The sequence below is a fragment of the Haliaeetus leucocephalus genome, unplaced genomic scaffold (assembly GCF_000737465.1).
Source record: "Haliaeetus leucocephalus isolate CR32 unplaced genomic scaffold, Haliaeetus_leucocephalus-4.0 Scaffold240, whole genome shotgun sequence".
NCBI classification, from domain to species: Eukaryota; Metazoa; Chordata; class Aves; order Accipitriformes; family Accipitridae; genus Haliaeetus; species Haliaeetus leucocephalus.
In genome coordinates, this window is record NW_010972676.1 from 8417153 (window position 1) to 8434923 (window position 17771).

At 39.2% G+C, this 17771-nt stretch overlaps 1 protein-coding gene across 3 annotated transcripts in view; it reads right to left on the reverse strand.

Moving 5' to 3' along the window:
* Positions 1-17771, reverse strand: part of SPHKAP (SPHK1 interactor, AKAP domain containing) — a 54892-nt gene that overhangs the window by 21407 nt on the left and 15714 nt on the right. For all 3 annotated transcript variants that reach the window (XM_010568313.1, XM_010568311.1, XM_010568312.1), the window contains exon 3: positions 541-600. In XM_010568313.1, the coding sequence (XP_010566615.1) occupies positions 541-600 (60 nt within the window). The remainder of the gene's footprint in view (positions 1-540; positions 601-17771) is intronic.

A 17771-nucleotide genomic window follows, 5' to 3' on the forward strand; every position in this document is an offset into this window, starting at 1 on the left:
TGGTATGTATTCTAAATAGTGTATCATGATGTAGGTTGTCTTAGTGTTTGTAAAATAACCAAGCTTTTTTCTCTCTCTCTCTCTTTTTTTTTTTTTAAATTAAAATCCCATTTTTCTACCCTCCAAACTCTCAGTTAAATGGTAAAACATACCTTTTAGTTCTGTTTTATCTAGAACCTTCCTGAAGACCACATAATCAAAGTATCTGGAGTCTGACTAAGACTGGTCAGCTGAACAAGACCAAAATGAGTAGAAGATTCTCAAAGGAGTTTTGGCAGTAGAAGAGAGAGATATCAGAAATTGTTTTTTTGTAGTATTATGTAAATTAAAAAATTGAATGTATGACATATCCATGTTCACTTCTCTGATAAAACCAAAGCTGAACAAAAGGTTCAATCACATGATAACTGCTGTGAATTCGCAGGCTGCAACAATCCGTTAGATATTTCTGGGCTGAGAATAAGAAAAGCTATAAAATATGGCCTGATGTTGAGATAATTTCAGATTCCCGGTGCATGTTATGAAGACCTAGACTGTTACCTGTTTCACTTGCTCATCGCTGCAGTCATCTCTGTTTGCATCTAAATTCACAAAACAAACCTGTAATAAGAGAGAAAAAGAAACAGTAGCTTATAAAGTCATGTTAGAATGGCAGCAATCCTTTTAAAGGCAATATATGTTCCTTTTCTAGCCTTGCAGCTGAATATGTGAAGCCTTTCCCTAGTACAAGAAAGGTTGAAAAGTTAGTGAAGAGAATACCAGAGTAGATATTAAGAAAGAAGAAAAAAGGATCAAGAGTCATGACTTTATCTGCTCTGACAATTAGCTCGTCTGGTGAATGAGCTAATGTTGCCAATCAACTGTAATACTGAAGATATTAGAAAAGATAGAAGAAATATTAAAAATGCATTTGATTATATATCAGATAAACTCTTCATGTCTTGCTTTTCCAATGATTTCTTCTTTTCAGGCACTTGTTGCTAAATGTTTCATAAGTGCAATTGTGAGTTGCTTTTAGAGTTTTCTCCACATCACATAAATATGGTAGTGTTTTTCCTAACTGTCCAAACTTCCTAAGTAGAAGTTTAAGACTTTATGGAAATATTTTTTTTTTAACTGATTCATGAGCCAATATGCAAGGAGAAGTTTTCAGCAGTGCTAACTGGGCACTGCAATAGGTGGCAGAACAGCTTATTATTTAGCAAGTTTACATGTGATTCACTGGCAAGTACTACTTTTAACAAGGTCTTTTGCTCCTTCTTTGATCATCATGAGTTTCAGAAACCATTTAATGGTAGTGAGATTGACTTAAACAGAAACTTCAGATCTGAGGACCATTTCATTTCTGATACTTTCATTTTTTTTACATGACTGGAAGGCCATTTTCTAATTTTCAGAAAACAGAAAATCTCTTCTCCAGCTTTATTTCTGAGTTAGAAGTAGGGACTCCAAAGCTAGGCTGACTGTCCTACTTCTGAGCACTGGAGGTAACCCTTTAGAAGTTTGAGAGTTTGGTGTTGTCATGATTTAAACCACAACCTGGCACAGATTCAGGGCTGAGCTGAAGCCAACATCTGATGCCAAACAAATTGCAGATCCAGAATTTACCTTCTAAAAGGTGAGTGATTTTTTTTTTCTTTTCTTTTTCTTTTCCAGCAAACACTAAGTACTTCTTTCCCTAATTCTATGTAAATTTCCCCTAGAAAAATAAAATCTCTAAATTATCCCCTTCAGCAATATTCTTGTGTTAGGCATCCAAGCTCCTGTTGTGTGCCTGCTTTTACCCCAAGATAACACCGATTTCAGTTTATATATGTACATACCATATGTACAGATTAGGACCATCTGCAGTAACAGCCAGCACAGCAGATGGAAAGATCCAGCCAGACCTCCCATTGTAAACCAAAAAAACCTCACTGAAAAAGAAAGCTTTTTGCCTTTTTAAATAGTTTAATGGCATTTCTAGATGAACTTAAAAATGTATTTTCCAACATTTTTACAGTTTTAGGAATAATATTTCTCTGAAAATGTGAACAATCAGACTATGCCACTGTCTTCTGCATTTTATGGCTGGCTAACTTTTAAGAAATAGTTATAAAAATTTCTAAGCTATAAAGTATTTAAAATACCTTCTAGCAACATAATGTGGTAGTTACGTAATATCCTAAACATGTTACAGTTAATTATACAGGAAAAAATTTGTCTTACTTTCCACTGGGATTTCATATGTAGGCATTTTACATATCAGAAATGGGTAGCTATTACAGAGCATTAGAAAATTACACTCTTGATTCGCATGTGCACCTGTCCAATGCCCGCCATGATATGTGGTTATGAGTCCGCAGGTACATGGAGATGCGTTTTCTTAGACGACCGTTAATTTGGCAACCACGGTAGGAGTGCTGGAAGGTATGGGTCCAGTTTCTAGTCCTCTCAAGCATGTTCGCTACCATCCTGAAGGTAGGGCTGTTACTTAGGAGCTTTGTTTCCAAGCCCCCATGCCAGAGTGGTAAGGTCTAGTTCTGTACTGCCATTCAGTGTGAAAGCTTTCTGAAAAAGCTGTGTAGGAGCAGTCGTGTCTGCACATACATTCCAGCCAAACACTCGACACTCTGGTAAACCTTGTTTTGTCATTTGCTACCTACATGCTGGCACAATGGTACATGTCTGCTGTATTCTACACTAGCACTCCTACCAGTGACACCAACTACCATCCTAAAGGTATGTCCTTTTCAAGCAGCCAAAAAAAACGATCACCTCTATTTCATGTGGTGTGGATGGTATACAACTTGCTAATGCCTCAGTAGAAGAAATAACAGTATAAGCAGGAATATATATTATTTAAAGTGATATTATCTTTCATCTTTTTTTTTTTTTCTTCAGAACTTAAAATGAACTTATATTATAAAACCTACGGCAGTACTGAATCCAGTTTCTAAATACACTTGTCAAATTCCGTTGACACAATGCGGTCTCTTAGCATTTTCCTGTTCTGTGGATTTTGCAGTTTTAATTATAGGCAATTTTTAAACAAAAATAGTTTTGCACTGGTGAAAGACACTGAAGAACTCATTTACTTTTTCTGTTCTGCTGTGTGCTTTGAGATTAGCCCTGCTTTGAGCAGGAGGTGGGACTACGTGACTGCTGTAATCATAAATTAACTCTACAGCTCCATCCTGGCAGGCTCTGCACTACTGCTACCTTCTAGGAAGTTCACTGTGAGGATATTTTTCTTGGAGGTACTTCACTAGAGGTGCTCAAAGAGAAAAAGATCCATCTGAAAAATCTCTCACTGTTTTCTGCTTACGTAATACAAAATTTAAGCTCTCACTAGCTTGTGTTGCTTGATGAACTTCTAGCAACTACCAGAGACAAGGTATCAAAACAAGGCAAAACAACACTACAGAATAATTCATAATCTGTAGGAAGAAAATATTGCATAGATTATGAAGAAAGAGCCAAGATTAAGTCAGCATTTGTTAACCTCAATTTAATTCTAACTTTTTTTCCTTTGGATCAGATGCAAGTTAATGTATTTTAGCTTAGTTTAACTAGAACCTAACCTTGTCCTAATCATAGTATCTTTGAATGTCTATCCTTTCCCATACGCTTCTCCTTTACACCTCACATCCTTGTCCTCCCACAAACATCTTTTCACTTCCAAAATGTGTCTGCTCTCCACTCATACTGAGCTACTGTCTGGAAACCATGCAGAAACATCAAGATAGTGCCTTTTATTCTGGCTTAGGAAATATCTATTTTGAGGGGAGAAACCGACAAAAATTAAATGGTGTTACATAATACAAAAAGAAAAAAAACCCCACCACCCAAATTCTGGCTTTACATAGTGAGATAGTCACCCACAACTTCCCTGTTAGATGCTAATACCTACTTTTGGTTCAGTAGTGTTTCCAGTGTAGAAATCCTGTTTGCTGAAGTGAGAACAACGCTTTTCTTTTGGTGAACATGTACCACTGCACTCAAATCTAGAGTCTCAATACTGGCAGAAAGCAGTATGCTACATATCCAGAGACCATCTGATACACAATCACATTGTAAATAGCAACCCCTATGCAGATCCTTGTACATGAATAACACAAATTGGGGTCTGACTCCCAGGCCTCCTCCTCATAAAAGTCTCCAAGCATTTCTACTAGGACAGTACCAGGGAGATTATCATCACTAAATTTCTGAGCTTTGATCCTGAAGAAGCTTTTACTTTCCAGGATCATATAAAAAGCAAATAGAGAAATTTTTTTTTTTTCCTTCCCTATTTTGCATTATAATCTCTGACTGGTAAGAGGTGTATGCAGTAAATTCTCTATATCAACAATTTCAAGTCCTGAAATCTACTCTTGTGTTGGTGTAGAAACTATGCAGATGCCTCAGTGTCCACTGTCTGCAAACTAAGACTATTACTTCTTAAAAGAACTACATGTTAAGAAAAAAATTTGTTTATAAAGCACTTAAGGATATAAGGTACTATACACACAATATATTTACTCATTGACAGATAGCCTCAGGGAATCATTAAAAATGTAACACTGTTCTCTCACTTTGGAAGGGCAAAGCAATTTCACTTTTTTTCCAGAGTAGTGATGCTGGCAAACAGCTGAATGACAAGCAAAGAAATATATTATCGTCTGTATTTTCCTTATTGCTTTCATTTCAGCTTGTATTAACCAAGGTTGGTACTACTAGCATTTTAATATTCCCTAGATAAAATAAAAGCACACTGATGGTAAAAAGAAACAATGTCTCAGAGGTATAATACTAACAACAGTAATTTTTTTAAAAACTGTGTATTTTTCTTAAGTGTCTGTTCTATGGTGAAGTCTATTTCAGTTCTGTACTTTTTTCCCCAGATAAAAGACTGCCAAACTACTTTTTTTCTGTTTGTCTTAGGAAGTGCTAATGCCTCCTTCTATTGTCTGTATCAATACCTGACAGTAAGGAAAGGCTTTTTCTTTGTCCTATGAAATATCTTACAGCTTTTGGTGAGACTGAAACAAGCCCTAGCTTGTGGGCTTTTATTAAACTAATATCTTTTTTTTAATTAAGAAGAAAATCTGTTTCTTTTCCAATCTTCTTCTCTGTCACAATACTAACTCGGCAGAGATGTTTGAAGGCTGAGCTTATCCTGCCACGGTAATAGTAGCTTCTTGCACAGTGCTGTAATAGCTAAGAGCTGCTAGCAGCTTTTGAGAAGAGAAACAGCTTTGAGGTGCTTGGTCCCTTTTCCCCCATGAAGCGTGAGTTCTTCCAGCTTCTTCTTAGGGAAGAGGCTGAACTGAAAATCCATTATATTCTTCCCTCTCACTGGGATAATAGCTGTCCCTTGCACCTAACTGATACAGTTACTCTGGTAAGTGAAGTGAGAGCCATAGTCTTGTGTTCTGCGCTGTAAAGAACTGTGATTAACACTTGTTTAAAGGGCTGCAGGAGGTGGTGTCCCCCCTCCAATCCAAATACATATACATTCTATATCATTCTCCCAAATAAATTTCAATATCTATTTTAAAAGAAAGGAATTTAAACCTGTCTTGGTTTAAGCCCAGCCAACAACCACACAGCCACTTGCTCACTCCCCCTGCCCCAGTGGGATGGGCAGGAGAACTGAAAAAAAGGTAAAACTTGTGGATTGAGATAAGAACGATTTAATAACTAAAGTAAAATAAAATGTAATACTAACAACAATATTAGAATATAACAGTAATAATAATTGTAAAGAAAAGGAATATAATTAAAACAACAAACAACAAAACCCAAAAAACTCAGAACAAAATACCAAGACAAGTGATGCACAATGCAATTGCTCACCATCCATTGACAGATGCCTGAGCGGCCATCCGTGCCTCCCAGCCAACTCCCCCCAGTTTATATACGGAGCATGACGTTCTATGGTATGGAATATCCCTTTGGCTGGTTCGGGTCAGCTGTCCTGCCCATGATCCCTCCCAGCTTCTGGTACACCTGCTCGCTGGCAGAGCATGGGAAACTGAAAAATCCTTAATTTAGGATAAGTGCTACTTAGCAACAACTAGAACATCGGTGTGTTATCAGCGTGATTCTCACATTAAATCCAAAACACACTGTACCATCTACTAAGAAGAAAATGAATTCTATCACAGCTGCAACCAGGACAAAACAAGAGACAGGACTTGAAAATTAAAACTATATACAGATGGCTTGTGCAACCTTAATTCTACCTCGTATGCCCACCTTTACGCAATGCAGGATCTCCGCCTGATTCAATGAACAGGAAGACTGCAAAAAGGTGCAGAATTATGAAGAAGCAGAGAACTGTGTATCTGCCATTTTCTAACACTTGAGTTTATGACTTTGTAACCTACAGGACACTCTTAAACATGGTTTCTTCATTCTAATCTACATCAGTTGGTTGATTACGACTATGCAGTTAAAGACAGTATCAAAATGCCAAAATGGTGGCGGGACAACATTCAGGTGGCACAAACCACTTCATGCCTGTCACTCTGCCACTGTATCCATACAGTTGATCCTCATCAGCTTTGGCCCAGGTGTCATGTACCTCAGCATAGGCTAAATGTCTCTGTACGTATTTGGATTTGCAGGGTAACTGTGCAGAACTCACCGTGTTCTGTGCCCTCCTGGTTGGTATATCAGTATGTAAATCCTGTCTGGAAGCTGAACTTATAGGGTCTTTACGTCCTAGGTCTGTGCTGCTCTGCTTTCTCCATCCTCTCTCCTGCCTTCTGTCACAACACCAAGTCTACTTAGATATGCAAGGTGCCAATTCAGACAGCCCAGGAGAGAGTTAGAGGAAATAACTGGTTTGGGACTGCACTGCAATCTGTCCATAAAACTCATGTTTAATTTCCTACGAACAGAAGTGAAAAAGATAATTAGCCCCAGGAGAGATAGCAGGAGATGATAATTCTGAGCAGGCAGTTCCTGGGTGCAAAGGAAAAACACAGTTTAAATGCCTAAGCCAGTGGATGTGCAGGATACAGTGGTGTGGCCTAGGAAGGCTGAGTGACTGCTGAGCCCAAACCTGATAGTTGTTTTGTATATAAAACCAGCTGAAGCACTGATGAGAATGCAGTCCTCAAGGGCAAAGAACTGAAGCAGTGACTCTATCTCCACAGCAGGAAAGGCAAGTTCAAACTGTGCCATTCCTTGCACTTTAAGCTTTCCCCAATGACGCTCAGTAGTTATTTTGTTCACTTTAGATGTTAGCATCTGTTGCTGACAGGAGTCCAGCGGTGGGAGCAGGAAGGTAGCTGTATGTCAGGGCAGTCGGCTGTCTCCTCTCTGTCCTGGTTTGGGTGATGCAGGTATGAAACTCTCACAATGTGACTTTCAAATTAATATGTATCTGACTGTGCTTGTTTGTACCTTCCCTTGCTCCTTGTGCCCAGTGTGAGTAACATGCATCTTACATTAATGCAGTCATATACTGATTATTTAACATTATCCTTTGAGAAATTAAAGGCTTGGTGTTTTTTTCCACGTTGTTTCCCCTCTATATTTTAGGCAGGTATTGTTTGTTCTCAGGATGTGTATTGTTTCTTATATGCTATTATGCTACTGAACACATCATCCCTTTTTTAAAATGTAGAACTGTGAAGATACAGTTTGTGAAGAGGGTTGTGAAATTTTACAGCAACCACGAATGCTATGACAGTTGTCTTTAAGGATTTAATGGAGTGTCTGACCTCATTCATTTCTTCTCTCAGCAGTAACTCTGTGATGGGATGGCAGTTTTGGATTCTGAGCCATATTCTCATCCTAATTTAATCTGTGCAAAAGTAGAAAAACAATACAGTAGCTTTAAACTTTTATTAGACCAAAGTCAAAGTCTCCTGGCTTTCGAAAGATAGTTTAGATCACCATAATTTCCCCACAGCACAATAACCAAATATAGCTACTCCAAGGCATCCCTCACTGGAATGGTTAAGTGTCTATTTCATAGAACATATAGCTGCGTGTTGTGTTTCCTTAGGAGCTGAAGTCAGCGAAAGCCCTAGGGAAAAATATTGGTTTATTCCATGCATCTGAGACAAAGCAAACTGTAACCCACAGAAAATATCAAAGGAGTGTCTATGTGCCATATTCTGTCCAGAAATTTTCTGTAAGCTTTGTCTCTTTGAAAATGACCAGTAACATTCACATATTTTTTACTTACATTAAGATGGCATAAAATGCCTTTTCCAGCAGATTCTAGTAATGCAGCCATCTGTTTTTGCTGTCTGTATGACAAGATCATTTGTTTTGATGGTTATCAAAATGCTGATCTGCAAAGCTCCCCAAAAGAACCCTGCATTTATTTTCACTTGAATTATTTATGCTAATGTAAAGGCTAAATAAAAACTCTTCTACTTCTAGTGATATATATATGTGTGTGTGTATATATATATAGCCTGTCTATAAGGACCCCTAATTATTGATCTCTCTGTTCTTTAAACTTGCAGCTTCTTGAGTCTTGTAATCCCAATAGAGTTTCAAGTACTTTTTTTTTTAAGAAAGACAAAATAGCTGTAAAATGATGATTTGAAAATAAATGTTCTAAAATGTCACATGAGATTATCCTTTAATAATTAAACAAACTACCTCCTAATTTTGGAGATCCTAGGAATTTTTTTAGCACCTAGGTTTGGTAGGACTTGTGTAAAAGGAGGCTGCTTGTGTGATTTTTTTGGGGAAGCTTGTGGCTTTGATCATTTCACCACAATTATTTACTAAAAGAAAACTTTCATAATTGACATCTGAGGCCAATATCTGCACCTCTGAGTACAATTTGTACAATATAATTCTCATGTGCTGAAAAGCTGCTATCAGGTTTTCACTGTGACTCAGGCTTTGGAGACTAGAAGTCTCCCTACACCGCAGCTTCAGAAATTTGAGATCTTGGGCAAATTCATTGTGTTTGATGGGAATCTTGTTATCAATGACTCAGTGACTGCCCCAATGAATATGCACATGTTGGATGTAAAACTTCACAGAAATGACTCTGCACCCATGAAGGCCAAAAGCAATACCCAGCCTAATATTTCTACCCTTTGCATGTCTCTCATTACCATTAAAAAGTTTATGTTTCTCTCTCACCATTTCAGTTTACAGACTGGGGTCAATAGTAGTTCTTGCTGCAGAATGAATAGAAAGTATTACTGCTCGTGCAGGACTACAAAATTAAGATCAATTTCTGTAAAACTTTATGTGCCTGCATTAGTCATCTTAAATTACTTTTTTGCTAGGTCTTACACTTATTTATTTTCTTTCTGTACCATTTAAATGTCAAGTAGAATCTCAGAGGATTAGATACTATAATTGTGACAGGTAACAAAGCTGAGAAATCTGATTTCAAGGCTAGTCCAAATAAAACAATGATAAATATAAACCAATAAACTGTAATTGATACCATCTTTTAGCTTTGCTCAAGTTAATCTTTTCCTTTTCCATTTCCTGTAGTTGAAGATTGTTGGTATGGAAAAATTATGGTTCCATCAAACTATTGCAGGGGATGTTATTTTCAAGGAGGATTTGTTCCTAAGCAAAATAATAAGTATGAACCTGAGACCATTTTGTGGGTTGCACAGAAGCCAGTCCTGCTCCTTCCTGTTTTCCTGCATCCTTTGATCTCCTGCTTAGCAGGGCAGGCCGATGCCTGCTCCCCAAATATCAGCAGAGTCTGGAACAATATGTCAGTGACCAGGCTGCTCCAGAAAGACAAAGATAAAACTTTATAAAACAGTACTTCCAAATTTTAGACACTTCCAGGGAAAAGATTTCATAGAAATTGTTGAAACTTTCAGTTGTCAAAATGCTAGGAAGTTTTAACTGTTGTGGTTAACTATAGGCCAGACTCCGCTAAATAACTGCACCAAAAAATAGAAAATACTTAATGGCTTGGAAAAATGAGGTATTTAACAATGAAACCGAGGTGAAAGACTGACTCCCTGCAGCCCTAAATTCCGATTGTCTTGGCAGTCTCTGCCCAGGCCAGTCTTGGTAAGCCAAGAAATGTAACTGCCTGTAGTCTACAAAGCCAAACAGATGCATTCTTAAATCTTAGAAGCAACTGAAGCAGGGAATTATTATGATGTTGGATATATGGTGAAGAAAACATTGATGGTGCATTACTAAATTGAATGTTCAGATTTCTGGGGCAGTTGAGTATTTGCCTACTATTTTTTTAACACACCTAGATAGTCTCATTTGGTACAATGTTGCTCTAAACTGCTATAAAATATTTTTCCTGAAGACATTTGTATCTCATGTAGAAGTAAAAAAAGGAGATTAAAAAGTTATAAGTACTTAAATCCATTCTGCTTATCTGTGCATGTCATACAGTTCTATGGTGCTTTACAGGCATTTTCAGTACTTGAGAAAGATGAGGAAGTAAATGCTGCTAAGCCTAATTTAAAAATGAAAATTATTTTGCTGAAGAAAGATGTCAATTGAAAATATTCCATAGCAGTGACTATGAAAGAATGATCAGACTCAAGTTCCGCCTGCTCCAGGTTTCTGGGGTGTATGAATGAGCAGGTATTACCAAAGCTTAAGTATATCTATCAGCTGGATAGAAAGAGCAAAATGCGCTTTATACAATTAGATATAAGCTGTTAGATCAGAAAGTAGAGCAGCAATGTCTGGAAAAGTGTATTTGTGGTTTTTTTTTTTTAAACTGAGCTAGTTTTTTCTTACTTGCCTCAACTACTCAGTAATGCTTATCACTTTATTATGATACCCAATATAGGTGTTTTTCCCCCTTTTGTGGTATAGTGTTAGTATGCATAATAGTTTAGACCATGTTTCTCATTTTCATACTGTCTTTCACGCAGTGGGGCAGGTCTGCGATGTATTGCTGTCTCCTGGGCTTAGGTGCCTTCTTTCTGGATTACAGTGGGGGAAGAAGGAATGGGGAGGTGGTACTTTGCAGGGCAGCAGACAAAATCAGCAGCTTCATGGTTGTCACACCTCCTGAAACATGTCTCCTGATAACTCTCTACTCAAAGTCTTCTGTGGAAAGGGTTTCAGGACTGGATCCAGTGGATCAGAAACTATTGTCTCTAGATTAAAAACAGGCCCCTTTGCTCCACTGGTTAGTGAGATCCTTCTGCAGTAAAAGCACACCATTCTGTAAGTTCTCTCTGCTTTTGAGAAAGTGAGGTGGGAACTAAGGAAGGACACATGCAGGTCTGATGATGCGTTTTGACTGAGCTCAGCTGTATGATAAATATGTATCAATATACACATTAAGAATAAAAATCAGGTTTGTAAAATCTAACTGATCAGGATAATGCCCTAAACTCTTCCTTCCCCCCACCAAACCCATCCTGGTCTCAGTGCCTCTTCTTGCTTCCTGGGTCATAAGATTAAATTTTTAAACAAATACCACCATGTTTTTTCCCCTCTGAAAAGGAATGTTTCATCCTTCCCTTAACAGCATTTGCATTCAGCACACAAAAGATCCAGCTACAGCTGACCAGTGTTACAAACAACAGAAGTTACAGCTTTATAATGGATATGGTTTGATGACAGTCTTCTTAGCTCCATGCACTTTATTGTCAATGTCTAACAGAGTCACCCTGTAGAAATGTCTAGATTAAGTTAAAGTACAAACAAAAAAAATCCACTTATTCTGTGACTGAACCAGTTTGTTCTTTAGAGACCTTTTCCACACAAAACAAACTCTTAGCAACTAGCTAGTGGTTTCCACTGCAATTCAGAAGAAAACATACCCTGTTCTAAACATTGAGTTCACAACATAAGGCATAGCCTCTAAATTCAGCAACTCATAGTCTCTAAATACAGCCTCAAATCTACTAACCTATATTAGTTCAGTTACACAAAGGCCAATAAAGATAAGACACTAACTGCCAGCAAAACAGTAATATGAAAGAAGAAAAAACAAAAATGTCACTGCCAGGCTTGTCAGAGTTGAGGAGCAGCCCAGAACAGCAGCGATGCCCTCTGCTTTGTGTCCCCTCTTAACAGTATGCTTCAAACAAAAGGCTAATTGCCCAACTTCACCGGCTCAGTCTTTCACTGCGGGCTTTGCTCCTGCTGTGGCTCACCAATCTCTCTTTTCATCATTTTTGACTAAAGTTCTATAAGAAAGATAACATATGGTTGCCAACAGCTTCAGTCATTTTAAACTAAACCTTTAGGGACTGACCTCTGTTTCTGCTGAAGGAGACTTGCATAGCATCTCTCTGCTCACGCGTGCTTTACAAATTCCAGGGCAGCTCTGCTCCAGCTGTTAGACAGGTTATAAATAGGTAGAGCTCTGAAGCAGCAAGATTACTTGAAAAAGAAGAAACATTACATGTTCTTGTGCTTACGAAGTGGTCTGGAAAACAGTTGATTTTCTGATTGGCTACGTGAGTTGTTGGGATTCGAAAAGCCTGCTTACCTATGTATTAACATTTCTATGTTAACTTTTCAGCACCTTGAGGTGTAAGATCCGACTGCCACTTTCCCATCAGTGGAGTGTTTCTGAAGGTGTGGCTTTGTCTCATTTCACTGTTGTATAAGCAAGGTTTGAGTTCACGCTTAGCTGGTGCACTACACAATCTCCCAGTTTAATCTGTTCGTGAAACCTGTAGGAAGTTTTACCTCTGGGACCTCTGGCCTATTGTCAAATTAGATAGATATGATCCAGCAAGTTTGAAAGGGACTACAGATTGTCACATGGAGGCCTTGACCCACATGTACTCGTAAGGTATGTCTTGATTGGAAATGAAGATCTAATCTCTAGCATGCAGAATGGTAACTTTGTGTGGCATGTCAAGCACATCAGACACCAGATCCTGCAAACTGCAGAGGAGTCACAAGAGGAACACTGGTGGGGCAGAAGCACCAGTTCCTCCTTCTCCCACTGTCAGCACTGGCGGAGACACAGTCTGTCTCCTTATCAAAGCTACCCACCCTCCAGCCTTCTTTGTTCTTCTCACCTGCCTCCCACAGACCATAAGGGCTTAAAATTTGGCTTGAAAAAAGCTGAAGCCCAATGCTCAACTTCTGCTGATGGAGCCTGTTGCTGTGGGAGGTTATTTGACATGGCTCTGTCAAGACACCGGACTCCTCTGTCTTTCTATTTAAGCCTCTCGGAGCCATCGGGGGACGCTCTGTTGCCAAATGTGTCCCTAAAAGGAGGGGGCCTGTAGGTCTGCCTGCTTTTCCATAAGTAGGGGTTTACTTTGGTGCTGCCCTCTCTTTTTCTCTGCCTATTTTTAGAGAACTGCTTTGTGTTAGCATCCATTAAAAAAAAAAGTATCTTCTATGATACCACCATCTCGGATCTCACAAATTTTTTGAAAATGAAATCATGAATCACCATGCCTACCATGCTTGCAGAATCTGTTGTTCAGTCACATTAGAAAGATTCTTCAAGTCAGTTAATTTGACATCTTAAATAAATGCTCTCAAAACCCTAAATGCCACTGCATAATTAGAAAGAAAGCCTTAACTGAACTTTGAAATTTCCCTTTTCCCCAATTCTCCTTTATTTGCTCTCCCCTCAACTTGAATTTGCTCTTTCATTGCTCTCAGTTGAGCCTGAAATTATTTCTGTTGGTAAACAGGCAACCAGAAACCATAATTATGCTTCTTTACTGAGGCTGTAATCCTAGGTATTCTCTTGGTTCTTAAAAAAATATTTAATCAAACTAATTTGAATCTAATTCAACTACTTTGTCAAACTATTTTTATGCACACAAATCCACAGCTGCTTTGGGACAATGTTTTGCCTAATACATGTAGGTTTTGACAGATTTAGGTCTTGCCCCAGTTGAAGTCTGATCTATTGATTTATCTATTAAATACTGATCTATTTCCAGAATCCAGTATGAGAGAGTGAAGATAAATAATTTCCTCTCACAGAGTTCTTTAAGCACCTTTCGGGGGGGTGGGGGGGGGGAGGTGCACATCTGGAAGGACTTATCTTACCCAAATACACTGTTTAAGAAGCAAGCTGGGAAATTCTTTAAACTGTTCATAATACATAAAGTGATTTTAACTGGGAAACCTCATTTTGATGGATTTGATACTGATTCTTCCCAAATGCTTAGAAAAATATGATGCTACCCACATTTGCATACCACCAGTTAAAAAGAGCATGGAATATCTCAGTTAAACATCTGCTGGGATCTGGAGGAGGTGGCTACTGAATCAGAATTATCAAAACCATCCCTAATCCCATGCAGAGATTAGGCAGAAGTACCTGTACTTCTGCACACTCACCCATTCTCGCAAGCTCTGTGTTCCCAGAGCCAGACCACACAGCTGCTGAAATCATGGATGTTTTTCTACCAAGTTAAACAGCAGCAGACAGAAATAAAGATCTTTTCTGTCCATGAGTCAGTTGGATTATTAGCTTTATCATTACCATTTTTAAGCTCTGCAGCTTAAAAAAATGACTTGTTCATTCCACATATTTATTTGTATATGTGGTTGGAGAAAAAATATCTGAACAACACTTTTAATGGGTTTAGAACAAACCCCTTAAAGCAAGAATCTCCTAGCTTTCCATTTCTCATATCTGAAATGACGAAGCTGGATATCCTGGGTTCAGCTGGGATAGAGTTAATTTTTTACAGGAACCTGGGAGGTGGGGGCACAGCCGGGGCAGCTGACCTGAACTGGCCAAGGAGCTATTCCATACCATGTGCCATCATGCTCAGTATATAAATGGGGAGCGGGCCGGGGGGTGGTCTCTACTTTCGGTGGGGGAAGTGGCGGAGCGTCGGGTCCCGGGTGGTGAGCAGTTGCACTGTGCATCACTCTTTTTGTATACTCTTTCATTAGTACCGTTGCTGTTGTTGCAATTTCTTTGTGTTGTTCCAGTAAACTGCCTTTATCTCAACCCTCGAGGTTCCAGGTTTGTTTTTTTTTCTCTCCTCCGTCTTCCCCCCCATCCCACCAGAGGGGCACGGGAGGAATGAGTGAGCGGCGGCGTGGTCCTTTGTTACCGGCTGGGCTGAAACCACGACACTGGAAATTAAAAAGATGTTCTGGTCTGAACTTTCTTCTTCCCCTAGACAAGTTTCTACCAAGGCAACATCTGCTTTCTTCATGGCCTTCTTAAACCTGTAGGTCCAAAGCAGTGGTGCAAATGGGACTGTGGGGCTCCCTGACATGCTTTATGTGGCATCATCCCTACATTGGGCTCACATTACAGAAAGGGGCCTGGAAGCTCCTACAGTGATGATTAAAGTCACAGCTTTTGTAGCTCCCAGTTTCTTTGCAGACAAGCAAAGAGATGAGAAATTTCTGGCATCCAGTTGAGGATTGGATTGGATCTTTTTGGAAAAGGAGCTAGAAACCTCAGCCTGAGCCAGTTTCCTGCAATATTATCAGGAGTGGTGTTTTAGGTAATTTCAGTAACACTATGTAGAGTGGTTCCTGATTGTTCTCTTACTTACGCTGATACTTTGAGAAGGTAAATATGTCTTCAAAACAGAAACTCCTATCCCTGCTTTTGCTTACGCCTAGTAACTTTTTCTTAGTGTAGCTAGGAAAAAAAAGCTGTATGCTAACACTATGATGGTAAAATGGATGTTGTATGGACAGCTGTAGAGGATCTTTCAGTTCAGAGGGCACATGAACTTACACTTTGTCTATACAAGGTCCTGAGTTCTGGAGAAGAAAACACCTATGGCAAAACATTCGACTGCAGTTAGGTGCAACTTACGGTGGAAGTTAGATTTCATGCTCTGAATGCTAAGAACACAAAGCTACACAGAAGAATTTCCAAACTTAGTACTTTCTTCAAGTTCTCACAGTGTCACTGGGCATGTGTGTTTATCTGTGTAATAACCAACTGCTCATTTTACTTAACAGAAGCTCTACTGCTGCAGCCAGCAGCAGACTGAACTGGAACAGAGGCAATTAGACAAGCTGCCTGGGGGGCAGACGGTCTCTGCACTCAGGCCCACTCACAAATTTCTCAGCTATTTAAAGATATAACTATGCAGTCACACACACCCTAATGAAGAGGAAATTAGGATCATCTGAAGTAGGAGTGTGCGTGTGTGGCTTTCTTGTGTGTACAGTTTCATTATACCTAACATGTGATCTTCATTCAGCTTCCTTCTGGTTTTATACCGTGCTTCTTTAAAATGCCTTCATGCAGAGCAGTGAGGCTTGTGACACCTACGTTAAAAAGCATGTAAGGGAAAAGACACTTTCCTACAGTTTCTGAGGGAGAGATCCCAACTGTTCACTAACTGCTAGCTGAAATTTGTTGAGTGTCAGGTAATATTCTATAGTGTTCTCCACCCACCCCACCGCCCCCCCCCTTTTTTTTTTTGCCATTACTATTATTTAGCCTCCTAATAACTTTGGAGGCTATTAGCTCCTAATAGCGTCCGAGTAACTTTGGGAAGCAGGCAGGATTTTGGTTCCTGCCTTGCTATTGAATTGGTGTGCTGTCATGGGATGGAAGAATGTAATCAGGTAATTTCCAAGTATTTCCCTCCCCTGAGCATAGAGGTAAATGCCTACTGAAGAAGGATGTGTTATAAGGATTGACATCACTTTTTTTGTGGAGATTCGAGATATTTCATAAGAAATAAGGAAACTGAAAATTACCAGTTGTTGCTTTTATGTTGCAATTATTTGGTTTTAGATTACAGTTTCCTTTGCCCCACTGACTAAATCTTAGTGACTTATTTTCCCTGCCATTGGCTCTCATAACTTCTTTTTGGAGCCATTAACTGTTATAACTAATATACATAGCTCAACTCTTTGCTAGATAGGAGACTGGGAATGGTATAAGAGATGTAGCTCTCTCCTCCACACACGGTAGAATTTGATCCGTTATATTTAAATGGTTAAAGAGGATCTTGAATTGGAATATGTCTTATATGAGGTGTTTGAAATAGCCTGATAGTGACTCAGAATAAAAAAGCATCTTCTGGAAGACAGAGCTAATTATCCATTAACATTTGGATGCAATGTTTGTCTTGCATTAATTTCCATGCTTGCCAAAATGATTCTGGCAGAGGAACCAGCTGTGAGATGTGGAAATAAAAATATTAGTTTGGAAGTACTAGATATGCCACGTAGCTGCTTGCAAAAGGATCTACACAAATGTGAGGCAGCAGTATTACACAGGTGGGAGAATTTACAAGTGATAGCCCCAGAGTATGAAGAAGCTCAGGCACACCTTCTGCATTGTAGTCTAAATAATTCAAAAGGCTTCATGACAGGTATCCCTCAGCTATACAGTGGTAACCTTCCTGACCTCACCAAAGTGCAATCAGGCTACTGCAAACCATCAAAAAATCCACCCTTGTCAAAGTAGGACCATCGCAGTCTACTGACGCTTTCTCTGCCTAGAACTTCAACAGGATGCAGGGCAGGTTGGGGAAACACCAACTTGAAGCCAAGTGTGGGCCTTCCTTCTGTTGTACAGTCCTTCGCATGATTAGAGAGTAAGTTTCCCTCTCTAGCTGTGAGTGGAGAAAGTATTTTTCCCCTTCTTGCTCTGTATTTTCATTAGGACAGGCACGAACCCCACATTACTACTTTCAGTTTCTATGTAAAAATCTTTCCCGTGAGCTGCACAACTGCTATCTAACATGCAGATGAGGTTTCCAACTGCTCTTCTTGCAAGCCCTGATGGAGCATTTCCAAAAGCAGACAACCTAGTATATACTATCTTCTGTGAGTCACTCAAGTTCATCTAAATAAGGTCCTGACGTGACTTTCCTGTGTCTCCCCAGCCCAGCCACAACTCTTTTTTAGGTACATGTTGTATGTTGTCAGAAGGATGTCTTATACTG